This window comes from Haemaphysalis longicornis, unplaced genomic scaffold, assembly GCF_048455015.1.
Source record: "Haemaphysalis longicornis isolate Haplotype H1 unplaced genomic scaffold, Haemaphysalis longicornis Haplotype H1 scaffold_1, whole genome shotgun sequence".
NCBI lineage: Eukaryota > Metazoa > Arthropoda > Arachnida > Ixodida > Ixodidae > Haemaphysalis > Haemaphysalis longicornis.
Window position 1 is genome coordinate 266,670,724 of NW_027526203.1, and position 13,208 is coordinate 266,683,931.

Sequence of the window (13,208 nt, forward strand, 5' to 3'; positions counted from 1 at the left end):
CCTTGTTAAAGACTCAAATAGCCCGAACAAAGCTACCCAAGCTCTTCTGAAATCTCTTTCACTTTAAAACCACACAAGCGTGAAAACCGGCCTGCTTATACCGGACCAACCTACTCATTAAATCAATGTTGATATGCCATTAAAATGATATTGCTATAATTATTATTATATATAATCAATAATTATTATATGTAACAGGGCTGAAAATGGAATGACAATTCGCATACATGGGTATTTACCGACTGAATATTATATTTTGCATCATGCAGGTCACTGAATGGACTAAATCCCTGATTCTTGGTAAAGGGCTCATACAACATACTGACTGCTCTGTCACCAACCCTAGGGAAAAATACATGGCTGCACACCCTCCAAAGGCTTCTAAAGTCTAGCTAACACACCATGTGCATACTCAGTACTAATAAAGTTTTTCTGGCTTGCTTGATTGGCTGTGGAGCTCTGCAGTGTCTCACTGAAGGCTCTCAATGCACTAAAGAAGAGGCTGAAGAAATGATGCATGCACAATGAATGCAGGAGGGCTCAGGCTTGCAGCATGTAGCACTGATAACATGCTGTGCATTGTTCCTGAACCTGCACCTACGTGGCAACTGCATCTGCACAAGTGGTGAAGTTACACGAACTCTGCAGAATAACTTTTTTATGTTAAACGCACAATATTATTTTTCTGGAGTTGATTCCTCTGGGCACTTATAGCATGTTGGCCTCAGAACTACTTCGAACAGCCATAATTTATTTACAAAAAAAAAAAAAAGACGTTCCCTTCAAGACACTCACATCAGTTGAACTAGTCAGGCTACAGTGATGTCACACGCAGCAATATATTGCACCAAAAGGGCACCCGTTACTTTAATTCTTTCGGAGAGCAAAAAAAGGGAGGGAGGAAGGGGGTAGAAAAACTCACCCTGTAGTAAGTCACATTTCGGATGGAGTACATGATCATGTTTGACGAGCTGTCAGGGTCCTTTGCTTTGAGTGTGAGAAGTTCACTGTTGATTTCAGAATTTATTCGTATACCTGGAGGACAGACACATGGTATATCTTACTAAACACAAAGCACGTGTGTGAGCATGAGTGAAGCTCAGCAATGTGTTGCTGCTGTTGCTACACTCCTTGCTTAAAAGGCAAGAGGAACACCTTTTAATCCAAAATTTAGCACTACTTCCCAGCCACGGAGCAAGAATTGTCTAGGAAGCACAACAGCGCTCGCTTGGGTGCCCCAGTAAAGTCACGGTGTCGGGCACACAGCCACTACGCTCTCACTCATGAGTTGGCAAAGGCAAAACGTGTGCTGCATGAATTTTCCAAGGAAGCTTTCCGGTCCAAGGCCACTCGGATGCGATTCACCACCTTAACTTTTGCTCTGTGGCCGCAACAGCAAGCGTGGGCGGAGAGATAAAGTCACGCGGGTGAGGAAAAAACGCTGTTTTCGCTGCAGCACGACAGATGACATGTCGGATGTGTTGCCATCATTTACATGATTTTCTGCAGAAACTGCATTTCCTCCTTGTCCGACCGTGATTTTATCACACTGCCTGCACACGCTGTCGCCGCCTAGCAGATCCCTTTCCTTAAACATTCCCTTCTCCGTGCTCTCAGCATTATCAAAACATAGTGAGGCACTGTGGCTAATATGGGTGAGCAAGGTCTCTTGCATGCAAAGTGTTTATGGATCATTTACCCGAGTTATAACGCATAGGAAGAAAAAAAAGCTGGTGCTAGATGTTAACAGTCCTTTTTAATGTGCACCCTAAAATGCATTCACTTCATACAAAGGGGTTTGCGAATACTCGAAACTCCCAAATACTGAAGTGAATAATGTGCCATTTGATCCAGCTTTGAATCATATAGCATTAGTAAAAAATTTCGAGTAAATTTTCAAAGTATTTCAAAGTTCAAAAACGTGCATCCGAGTTATCCGCTAGTGGTTATGGGCTTTCCCGCGTTGCTCCGGTGACATGAGGCCAAACGGCAAGGGGAAGGTGCTTTTGGGCAGCGCCTTTTATCTCGTTGGCATTGGGCCAACTCCCCCCTGGCCCTGGTGCCTCTCTTTTCCCATCGTGATCACGTGACAGGGCCCAAGCTGCCCTTATCACTGCTCTGTAGATAAGAAAGCCCAGCTACCTACTGATAGAGCCCCAAGTGCCTGCTCTTCTGAAGTTGATTGTTTTAACAGTGAAGCTGTTAAGCAAATCATTAGAGTTTCGTGTCCGCAGTTAAAAATACCAAAAAAATGCCAAGCACTCATGTGTGCGTGCCTCGCAACGACTGCCCAGCGTCCTCAACGCACGTTTGTCAAGCCAAGCATACCCACTTAGGAATGGCAAAAAACGGCGCAAAGAAACTGAACGGAAGACGAGAAAGAGACAAGCAGGTGTTTGTTTGTCTGTTTCTCGTCTTCCGTTCACTTTCTTTGCGCTGTTTTTTGCCATCAGTATGAACCAACTAGCCCGTCTTCACACTCTAGACCACTTAGGAAGATTAACCAAGACTTCCCCCTACCCCCCCCCCCCCCAAAAAAAAATAGAACACTCCAGCGTTCACCGTAATCGAGCGAGGCAACACTTGCTCGAAATGAGAAAGACACGTCATAGCGTACGCCCCTCCAAGGTGATGTCCACTGATTATCACTTCCAAAAAAAAAAAAAAATGAAGGAAGCTCACACTTATAGCAACAAAGATGGAGTAAAGGTCATTGCGGCAGGGAAGAAGAAGCAAATCAGCTGCAATTGTGGGCTTACACCGTCGTGATGGTTGTGAAGGTTGTGTACAGCTTCGCTACCTTCAAGTCTTACGCATTAGTGCGAGCTTCAGCTTCCTTCATTTTTTTTAATGTGTAACATTCTTTTATTTTTTGTCTTTTGGGACATGATAAAAATAATGAACTTGTCCAGCTGTCTAGCTTCACCCTCCTAGACACCGAGATAAAGCTTTCTTGACAAGAAAGCACTAACACCGCAGCACTTGCGAAGCTGGAAGCTTCGCAAGTGCTGCTATATAAGCTATAGCGCTATATCAGCTGCTATATCAGCCGCTATATCAGCTATAGTGCCGCTATATCAGCTATAATAGCATGCACCGAAGCTGGAAGCACTGGAAACCACCATTAAAGAGTGGTGGGCTTGCTTAAGTGGAAGTGAGTGAGCTGCATGCGGTTCCACTCGTTGGCGCTATCCTCCCGTCCTCCCCTTGCACCACTTACTTGGGCAATGACAGCTGCCTTATCTTGCAGCGATAAAAACTTCCACTTGTGGGCTGGTAGAGGCATCTTATCGAGAGAAAATGGGCCAGTTGCCACACACACAACGAACACACGTGCGCTAGCCAGCTAGTGTAGCGTGTCACCCCCTGACAGTGCCTCTGTGAGTCTGCCTCCACGGCCGCCTGCTGCACAGTCTTTTTCGTAAACAAATGTGGTGGCGGCCATGCACGCACACTGTGGCCGAAATTTACTACGCACTTGAAGCTACTTGAGTTTGCAAAAATGCATTTGAGCACTTTTTGGACACCTTTAGCCTCAAATGGATAGATAAAATGCCAACCGGATTTGCAGAGAATTTTGTTAATGCGGGATTGCTGTCCAAAAACATTTTGTTGCAGAGCTGTGAAATACATGGGCTTCGATGTACATTTGTTGGGGATCTGGAAATATTTCGTTGGCACAGGAATTTCATAGTTTTGGGATTTCATTATTGCAGGAAAACCTTGTTGCAATAGACACTGTTACAAAAGACATTTGTTTATAAGAGACATTTGAATGAAAGTGGTTTGGTTGGTTTTCCTATGTTTACCATGTTAGCAACATTGCATACAAGAGACCTTGGTTACAAGAGACATGTTTCCCGGGTTCCTTGAGTGTCTCCTGTAAAGAGGTTTCACTGTGCCACTACTACTAAGCAAAGCTGGCTACAGCAAATTGAGGGCTTTTAATTTCAAGACAGTGCAGTGTCCGCAGTGGTAACGTGAACTTCACATGAAGCCACACACACAATGTAAAAGTTGTTGCATACTTGAGGCTAGGCATTACAGTGTCACACGAATATTTACCGACCCTTACCGAGGACATAGGAAGGCTTCTCAAACGAGGGCGAGTTGTCGTCAACGTCCTCCACCCTGACGTCGACCTGCAGCTGAGTCTTGTCGTCGGGGTTGTAGGTGGCGTCCACTTGTTCCAGCCGCTTGGAGGGCATGCTGACCTGCAGCGTCAGGAGGTAGCGGTCCTTCTGCTCCCGGTCGACCCTCTTCTTGGTCAGAATCTCGCCCTCATTGTTGCCCGTGCGCTGGATGCTGAACACGTTCTCCATGTTGCCGCCTGGAAGGGTACATTGCCAGAAGTAAGAACTAAGAACAAAAACAACTCTTTGAATGGAATTTTAGAAAAAATTAAATGGTCTAAACAAGGTGGTTCAGCCTCCTCAGGTAGTTTATGCCACTGAGGCTATCTGAGGATGTTTAACATTCGGTGAAATCTCGTACATACAGGAGATTCTCTTTTTTGCTGCAATCAGTAAAACATTCAACACATTCGAGAATGAAACCCACCATCCTCTGAGTTAATTTTACCCATTACTGAGCAACCATGGCATGTATAAGATGTTCAGAAACTAATCAGACACTTGCATGTTCTTACATTATTGTTTTACTGCACATACATTAAGACCTCTCGGTGCTGAACCAAATTAAAGTTTTTGTTAAAAGTTGTTGGGGTGTAAGCACTGAGGGCACAAAAAGATGGGGGCTCAATTAGCTCCGCAATATTGAAAAAAAAAATGCTGATTTCCAGTAGGTTTTGGTTACGTTCTTGTTATTCAGATGAACTATAATGATAAAAATGTTATGAAATACATAAAAATGAAGCTTCAAATGATATGATTTGAAATATAAAGTTAGAGGTTCTAGCACAAAATTTTACTCAGCAAAAGCCAAAATTTTGTAAAATTAGCAAAATTTGCAAACATGGGTCATACTGTAAAAAGCAAATAAAAATCTAAATTACAAAATGTTTCTGTATTTTAGTAGGGAACAATGCTGCAAAATAAAATTATAGGATAAAAATGCTCTTGTACTAGAAAAAATTGAGCCAATACTTAAACTGGTGCTGAATTAAACTGAATTACAACTGGTGCTGCATTACAGCTCATTAAAGTTTGGTGGTACCAGTGCCAAGGATTGATTAATCGATCGATCGATCGATCGATCATTAAATCAATCATTACATCTCATTAAAGTTTGGTGGCACCGGTGCCACCAAACTTTATTGAGCTGTAATGATCGATTTAATGACCGGTGCCAAGGATCGATCGATCAATTGATTGATTGATTGATTGATTGATTGATTGATTGATTGATTGGGGCTTGACAAGCCGACGCAGCGCAGCCGATGAGGCACGCCGTAGTGGAGGGTTTCGGATTAATTTTGACCACCTGGAGATCTTTAACGCACGCCAAAATCTTGTACACACGGGCGTTTTTGCTTTTCGCCTCCATCAGAAAACCAGCCACCGTGGGCGGGAATCAAACCCACATCCTTGTGCTCAGCAGCACAACGCCTAAGCCACTGAGCCACCGCGGCGGGTAGCTTTGAGAGAAGCCGCTGGGTCTACCAATACGCTACACACTCAATGGCATGACAAAGAAAAATTTCACGTACTCGAGTAACACTTGGGCTATGCTGTAGTGAAAGACTGGAATAATTTAAACCCCAGGGTTTCTATACCATGCAGTGAAAATGTCCTCAATCCAAACAATTTTGCCCTTCGCCTCCAGCAGAAATACGACTGAGAAACATTCAATGAAGTCGTTAAACCGTGGAATGCAGCAGGAAGATTTTAATTATGGCGACATTTTTTATTGTCACTGGGTGGTTTTCAAGATTATTAAATACAGCAAAACATTTTGCAGGAGTATGATCTCTTAGGTTTCAAGTGCAGTGGTTTTAAGAGCTTTTGACAAAAATGGTAAACAGTTATATAGTTATAACATATAACTAACACTCATGACTTACCTACGATGTAGTAGTCAATAAAAGCATTTGTTCCAATGTCCTGATCAAAAGCTTTCACCTTGCCGACAATAGTTCCAATGGGGATTTCCTCTTTTATCTTCATTACAATTGGCTGAGCATCCTAGAAGAGCAAAGTGCCACTTTAAAAGATAACGAAAGAAGGGAACAGTTCATAATGCCAGTTAATAACAGCAGATGAACTGTGTCAGTGGGATTGACTGCAGTGCAAACGTTTTTTCATATGTGTATAACTAATGCAAACTGCTCTGACAATTTATACTTTTAAAATACATAGTAGTGAAACCATAAATATCTGTTTTTGAGGTTATTGTGAAAGTTAAAATATTTTTGTAATAACTCGCGTGGCCCATCAGAATCGCAGACTAATCATAGAAGAAAAATGTTTACATGGACCTCCTGCTAGGGAAAAAAAAAAAAGAGCCTTATTTCACTTTCTCATTTCTAACTTGTGTTCTTATTTTCTACCTATGCAAATAAACATTTTTTGTCATAATTTTTGTCGCGCTTCAGGTGTTTTCATGCTCACTAAAACATTACAAGCCAAGCCAGTTACAAAGATAATGCAAATCTGCAGTCTCCTCATAATTCCAATATTGACACAGTCAGCCTTGAGTCAGTAGTATTGATGCCAGTGCCAGACTCCTTGCTAATATATACATGCAAGGAACGTCATGACCCTTGCTAACTACATCTCCATAGCGAGACAAGGCAACCAATGATTTGATTATCAATGTTACGGCACACAACTATGTTGTAAAGAGCCCTAAACAATTTCATTTCAGTTTCAAAGCTTTCGTATCGCAGCCCCAGTGCCAAGCTCATTATAGAGCAGACCATGGCCAATTCTTCGACATGCTGATGCCTATGAATACAGGAGACCGATTCGTTTAACTGGAAGCAACATTGCGCCTCTTCGTGAGGACGTGAGCACACTCTGGGCCTTCCTTGATAATTGCACAGAAGGCTTTCTTCTATTAGCAGCACTAGGCTTATAGTAAAATTTGCATAGCTACAGAAACTTCCGTCCAAGAAGAATCTGTGAACTTTCGCAAACAATGCAACATCTGACAGTGGAAACGCTTAGATGAACAACCTCCTATGGCGCATGGTGCAAACATAGCACAATTTTTCATAAGAGGTAGCTATAGAAGCACAAATCAAGGCATGTTCGTTGATGACAAAGTTTGACTCACATAACACAGCCGTTTCCCACTGCATTACAAAATAAATAATAATTGGTAAACTTGGTATACCTTCAATCACTACATCTGCAGCCCACCTCTTGTGGTACACAGAGGCCAGAACAGATTAGTGGCAAAGGATAGCAGAATTAGTTGCGTGTTGCTGTAAACTAGAAATTTTGATCAGGGCGAGCTACTTACACGTGACCTTTCAAATTCCGGTTCGTTGTCATCGACATCAAGCACCACCACCCTCAGGATCTGATGGGCCTCTTGTGGGGGAACTCCCATGTCGTATGCAACAACCACCAACTGGCAGGAAGATATGTGTGAGAAGTGACGTGAGATGAAGGTTACAGGGAACACATATATATCAAAGAAAATGCACTAATTTAAAGAGGAATGACTGCGCACCGAACTAGGCCGCACAGTCGTACGAACGAGGAAACTACATATTTTAACAGTAATTAGTATTCCAAAAGAACATAAGTCATACGTTGGTCATGCTACATTGGTCATACTTGACCAAAGTTGCAAAGTTCAATTATGAACTCTATAGGAGCAGCCTGAAACTGAACACTATTCCCGACCCATTTCTTTTCATCTCAAAATGCTCTGCAAATCACCAAATCACTAGTGAGCGCATTTTTTCGAATGCATGCACATGGTTATTTATTCCCCACTAATTCACCACCAACTCTTTTTTTTATCAGAGGCTTTTTGCAACAAATAAGAAATAGCACGGTGTGAAAGGCCACTCAGAACAGCTGAAACTCGAGCTGGTTGTTGCATAACTTCTCAAAAAAGTGGCAGCACAACAGACGGGACAGAACGTGAAAAAGCACAAGTGCTCGTCTTCATGTTCCGCCCCGTCTGTTGCGCTGCCACTTTTTTCGCAAGGCCACTCTTAGGGGTTAGGCAAAAAACAGTCAAAAACAAAGCAACGGCGGCCAACGGTCCGTGGCTGACTATGGTAGCGTCATCTGGGAGGACTGACGGTAAGCAAGTCTGCAGAGCCTAATGACACACTGGAAGTTGGTTTGAATACCACCCACCCTCATGAGTTCATGGCAGACGTCATGAAAACACACGATTTGGCAAGGGAATCGAAATTTTAACCAAAATTGATTAATTTCTCAGTGAATATGGCATCGTTTGCTGCTGGACAAGCGCTAGGGGCACTATAAAACACGAAATCTTCTGGAAAAAAACAAACGTATTTTGTCTGCATGGCCCTTGTAAGGCGTGCTTTTGACAAGCCTTCAAAATGAACAATCTTATGGGTCCTCCTCAAAGCACTAAAAAAGTAACGCAGCATGCTTTAGCATTCAGTTGTTTGGAGGGACATTAAAAGAACTGTGAATACAAACGGGCAGACGAGTTTAATGTTGCTTAGCTAGCTCAAAAGCACAGGTCCTGTTTTTCTGTGGAGGTACTTTCCAATGCAGTGCCCTGAATCGGGTCACAGATATGACCATCATGCTGCTGTCCAAAAACTGCCTGTATCATAGTCTTACCTTGTGAGCTCGAATAGTGATATAGGCTATATTACTGTACTACTGGACACCTTACTGCTGGTTTATTGCGGTTATAATTCAGCCCACACTGTTTAAACAGAAAATAAATGGTCAATCTTAATGAAGCACCAGGCAATGCAGCAGCAGACATATCAGAAGCTTTTTTTTTTCGAAATGAGTCAAATGAACCTGAAAAGAATTTCAGAAAGAAGCGAAAGTATGTGACCGGGCCTGAATGCAACGCTGTCAAAGCTGTTATATGATATGTTTTACGTGTCAGTCAGGGGAAGTTAGCTTTAACAGCAATGCATTTAGTTCCATTAACAAATTTTTGTTTGTTTCTGAAATCCTGTTCAGGTGGATTTGACTCATTTTGAAAAAAAGCTCCTCATAGATTCTAGACCGCTACATGCTGCAACCTCATCTGCCAGGCAGAAGTAACCGAATGCCATTGAGAAAATTCTCACTGACTGATGTGGGTACACAGTAAAAATTGGTGGGCACTTAACTTTGGCGTTTATCGGACCTAATACAGTTGAACCTCGATATAACGAACCTCGATTTAACGAAATTCGCGATATAACGAATTTTTTCAAGTTTTCTAACAAAATTTTGCTAAATGCATGTATTTTTGTCTCGATTTTACGAAGTAATTTTGTGCGGCGCTTTCGATTTAACGAAGTCACGGCAAGAAAGGAAGAACGAAATTCCGGTCGAGGCACGTTTTATTTTGCCTCTCAGGCCCTACATTGAAAAAATTCAGTACTCAAATTGACTCTTGAAGGCTAAAATGAAAGAAAAGCGGTGAAATCTACGGTTAACAACAATTAAAAGCGAAGAACGAAGCTGCACAAACCGCTAGCGGTCATAGACGGTTTAATAGTGCACCCACTATTTTGACGTCTCCATGATGATGATGATGATTAGTGGCTTTCCCTTTGAATCGGGGCGTCGGTTGTCAGCAACCGACTTGCCGGTTTTATTACGTTTACTTGCCCTACTCCCAGCTAACCTATAGATTTGCTTCTTCCCTCCCATCTCTCCCTCTTTTCTGTTTTAAAGTCATCGCCCCCACCCCCCTTTTTTCTCCCCTCGCTGTTCTAAAGTCTCGTCCGCATGATTACGCCGCCTTCGTACCCATCCCTTCCCTACTTTTCCTCCACCACCACTCCAGTCGCCTCTTCGTCACCTCTATGGCCTTGAAGTTGAGGTTCCCCCTCGCCCCAAATCCCAAAGCCTCCGCCAGCGTCGTTTCCCCCTCACCCCGCGGTGGCCGTATCTCTGTGCAGCTCCAGACAATATGGTCTATAGTTTCCCGATCACTGCCGCAGCATGCACACGTTTCATCCTGCTGCCTGTAGCTACCCGTGTATGCCCGAGTTCTCAGGCACCCTGCCCGTGCCTCGAAGAGCAACGCACTGCCTCTCGTATTGCCATAGAATCCCTCCTTCTTAATTTCCCGTTTCTCTGCCCTATAAGTCTCCAGGGTTTTTTTCGCTTCCATTCTCTCTGCCCACTTTGTAGTCTCTGCTACCTTTACCTGCTTTTTAACTGTTGTGTACACACCACTTTCCCCTGCCGAATTTCCGTGCCGCTTGGTCAGCTGTCTGGTCCTCCGTCTCCACCGTGTGTCCACGCTCCTCATATACAGGTACTTAAACACCCTCGCGGCCCATTTATCGTCCTCCATGTCACGAAGTCGCTCCTCAAACTTTATCTTGCTCTGCGCCTCCCTCGCCTCGAAAGACGACCAGCCCATATCCCCTTGCACCGCTTCATTTGCAGTTTTACTGTGGGCCCCTAGGGCCAATCTGCCTACCGCCCTCTGATTTACTTCCAGGCCCGCTTGGGTCTCTGACTTCATGCACAGAACCGAATTAGCGAAAGTTAATCCTGGTACCATGACCCCTTTCCAGACTCCCCTTACCACCTCGTATTTGCTGTATCCCCAGAGGGCTCTATGCTTCATTATAGCGGCGTTCCGTCTTCCTTTCGTCTTAAGGTGAGCCTCATGCGCCTGCGTGTAATCTTCGCTGTTGTTCAGCCATACTTCTAAATATTTATACTCTTTCACCAATGGTATTTCTACTTGCTGCACTGATACTGTTTTGTGCTCCTCGCCGTCATTAAAGACCATGATCCCCGATTTTTCTCTGCTAAAGGATCGTTGCCTACGCCAGCGCCCTCTATGCTTAGGCTACCGAAGCCTACTTCAAGCTTTTTTTTTTCTACGCGTCATCCTCCCTGTTCTGTGGCGTCATTGCTCACGGTGCTGCTGCGCTAGGTTGTGCTCGCTGATAACCAAATTAATATTTTGTTCGTGCATCGTTAGGTGAGTCTTGTAAGCAGCATGAGCACTCCAAGAGAAAGAAAAGTGTTCCGAACAAGAGCCTGAGGAAGCTCGGTGAAACTGACAGCCACCGAAGTGTGATGGATGCCATCGATGTTCTGCGGAGGCACGCAGGTGCACACGAATGTTTAAGACCTTGTTAGCGCTGTCAGCATACGAGCGTCACGTAAAGCCCGCCCTGGTCAAGAAACGCCAAGCACTGCTTACGGACTTCTTCACTACAGCTTGAACATCGAGTGCTGGTGGCAATAAATTGCTCTCTTTGAACGTGGTCATCTTCGTTTCACCAGCGTTCATTAGACAGCTGCGGTGCGGAGAAATCAGTTTCGTAAGGGCTCAGTGGGCATAAAAGTAATTGCTTAATCGAATTTGGCCGGAAGATTTTTAATGTAAGCGTTCCGCTTTCCGGATCACGTAAGCGCTGCTCCACACAGTGAAGCGGTCCGCGTGTACTCCGCTCAACTCGCAATCGTGGTTTTATCTCGAGTGTTGTGGTTGAATCACGCGCCCATACTGCGGAGCCCTTGTACATGAAAAAAGTCTTTCGAAAGTTTCATAGCAGCCTTCCGCTGTTGGCCCGCCGCGCCTAGGCCCCTAAGCCTACCACTGAATAGACGAAAAGAGGCGTAACTTCGAACGAGCACCTCGGCGGGGTGAAGTTCACGGGACATGGACGCGGGTTCAATTGACTAACAGCGGCATTTAGTAGTGACCGAAATGAAAAAAGAAAAAGTGGAAACCTAGTCTGCTATCATATTTAATGAGGCGTTGCGGAAAAAGCACCGGTTTTACGATGACACATGAACTACCGTCGGCTATCCGAATTCCATTGCCCAAGTGTTGAAACTCTTAATTCACACAATTTTCGCGGCCAGTTTTAGTACAAATTTCGCTTTAATTGGAGAGGTAACTACATAGCAGTTGTTGCCTGGCGAGGGCCAAAGTGTTAAAACCCCAATAACTGGTTAAATGAACTGTAAAATCGAAACCTCGATTTTACGAAATTCTCGATTTAACGAAATTTGCGGCCCCAAGTACGACTTCGTTATATCGAGGTTTAACTGTAACACTAGCTAAAGACTGGCTTCACTGTAACAACATGATCCTAATACACACCTTCCTTTTCTTTCCAAGAGACAACAATTTGTTCCACTGTTATTATTATTTTCATTTTTCATTATCTTCTTTCTCTATTGTACACATCTCCCTTCCCTCTCCTTTCCTTTGTTTCTTCTGTGCACCATGCTGAAGGCATCATGCTATTTGTGGGCATTTACCCAAACAAATAAAGAAATCATGTGTTTCAAAATTTCATGAGAAACAAAAATGACAGCGAGAGCAAAGTAGTATTAGCATCATCGCTATAGCAATATGATGGGGTAGTGTTTGCTTTCAGCTAGCACCAATAGATCCCTGGCACTTATAATTTTCTAACTGCAATAGTAAAGTAGTTCCTTAGTGAAAAAATGGCGCCGATCACTGGGAGAAGAAATCAGCCCGTACCGTGTAGTTGTCCCGCTTCTCACGATCGAGGACGGCCGTGGTGCTCACAAACCCGGATGCAGGGTCAATCTCAAACTCCAAGTCCTCACCAACAGCACTGTGCTTGTCCAGGAATTTGTACGCCACCTGGCCATTTGAGGATAGCGCGCTGTCTGGGTCGACAGCCTGAACTTGGAACACTGAAGCTCCAATGGTGACGTTCTGCAAAACCAACACCAGTTTCTTCATCGTCTCCCACTAAACACGGGAGTTTTTATGAGCTGCCATTCTGAGAAATAAAGCTTTACACACAGGTCTGGTATGCCCACACAAAGTATCATTATGAGACAGACTTCGGTCATCAAATTATGATACTTGCCCTGATCACCGGTCACAAAAAAAGACATTCCTGCTTCCTTGATATCAATCAGCCAAGCCAATACACAGGATTTTGGCAAAATAGGCCCCGTACAAGCTCCTTTACATATTCTTTCCGTGCCCTAGATGAGCATGCTCACTAAAGTTGTTTGCCAATCGTGTAGGTGGCAGCACACATTACTTATGTTAGGGCAAGCAACAGCAAATGTATAGGACAAAAAGCATCCAGGTACTGGGATATAGAAATGGCACCAATC

The 13,208-nt window shown here is 43.9% G+C and overlaps 1 protein-coding gene across 1 annotated transcript in view; it reads right to left on the reverse strand.

The window, feature by feature from the left end:
- Positions 1 to 13,208, reverse strand: part of Cad74a (cadherin 74A) — a 70,230-nt gene that overhangs the window by 15,847 nt on the left and 41,175 nt on the right. Inside the window, exons 28-32 of the mRNA XM_077677077.1 lie at positions 12,595 to 12,795; positions 7,426 to 7,536; positions 6,023 to 6,143; positions 4,076 to 4,330; positions 923 to 1,035 (exon numbers count right to left, since the gene is read on the reverse strand). Of these exons, the coding sequence (XP_077533203.1) occupies positions 923 to 1,035; positions 4,076 to 4,330; positions 6,023 to 6,143; positions 7,426 to 7,536; positions 12,595 to 12,795 (801 nt within the window). The remainder of the gene's footprint in view (positions 1 to 922; positions 1,036 to 4,075; positions 4,331 to 6,022; positions 6,144 to 7,425; positions 7,537 to 12,594; positions 12,796 to 13,208) is intronic.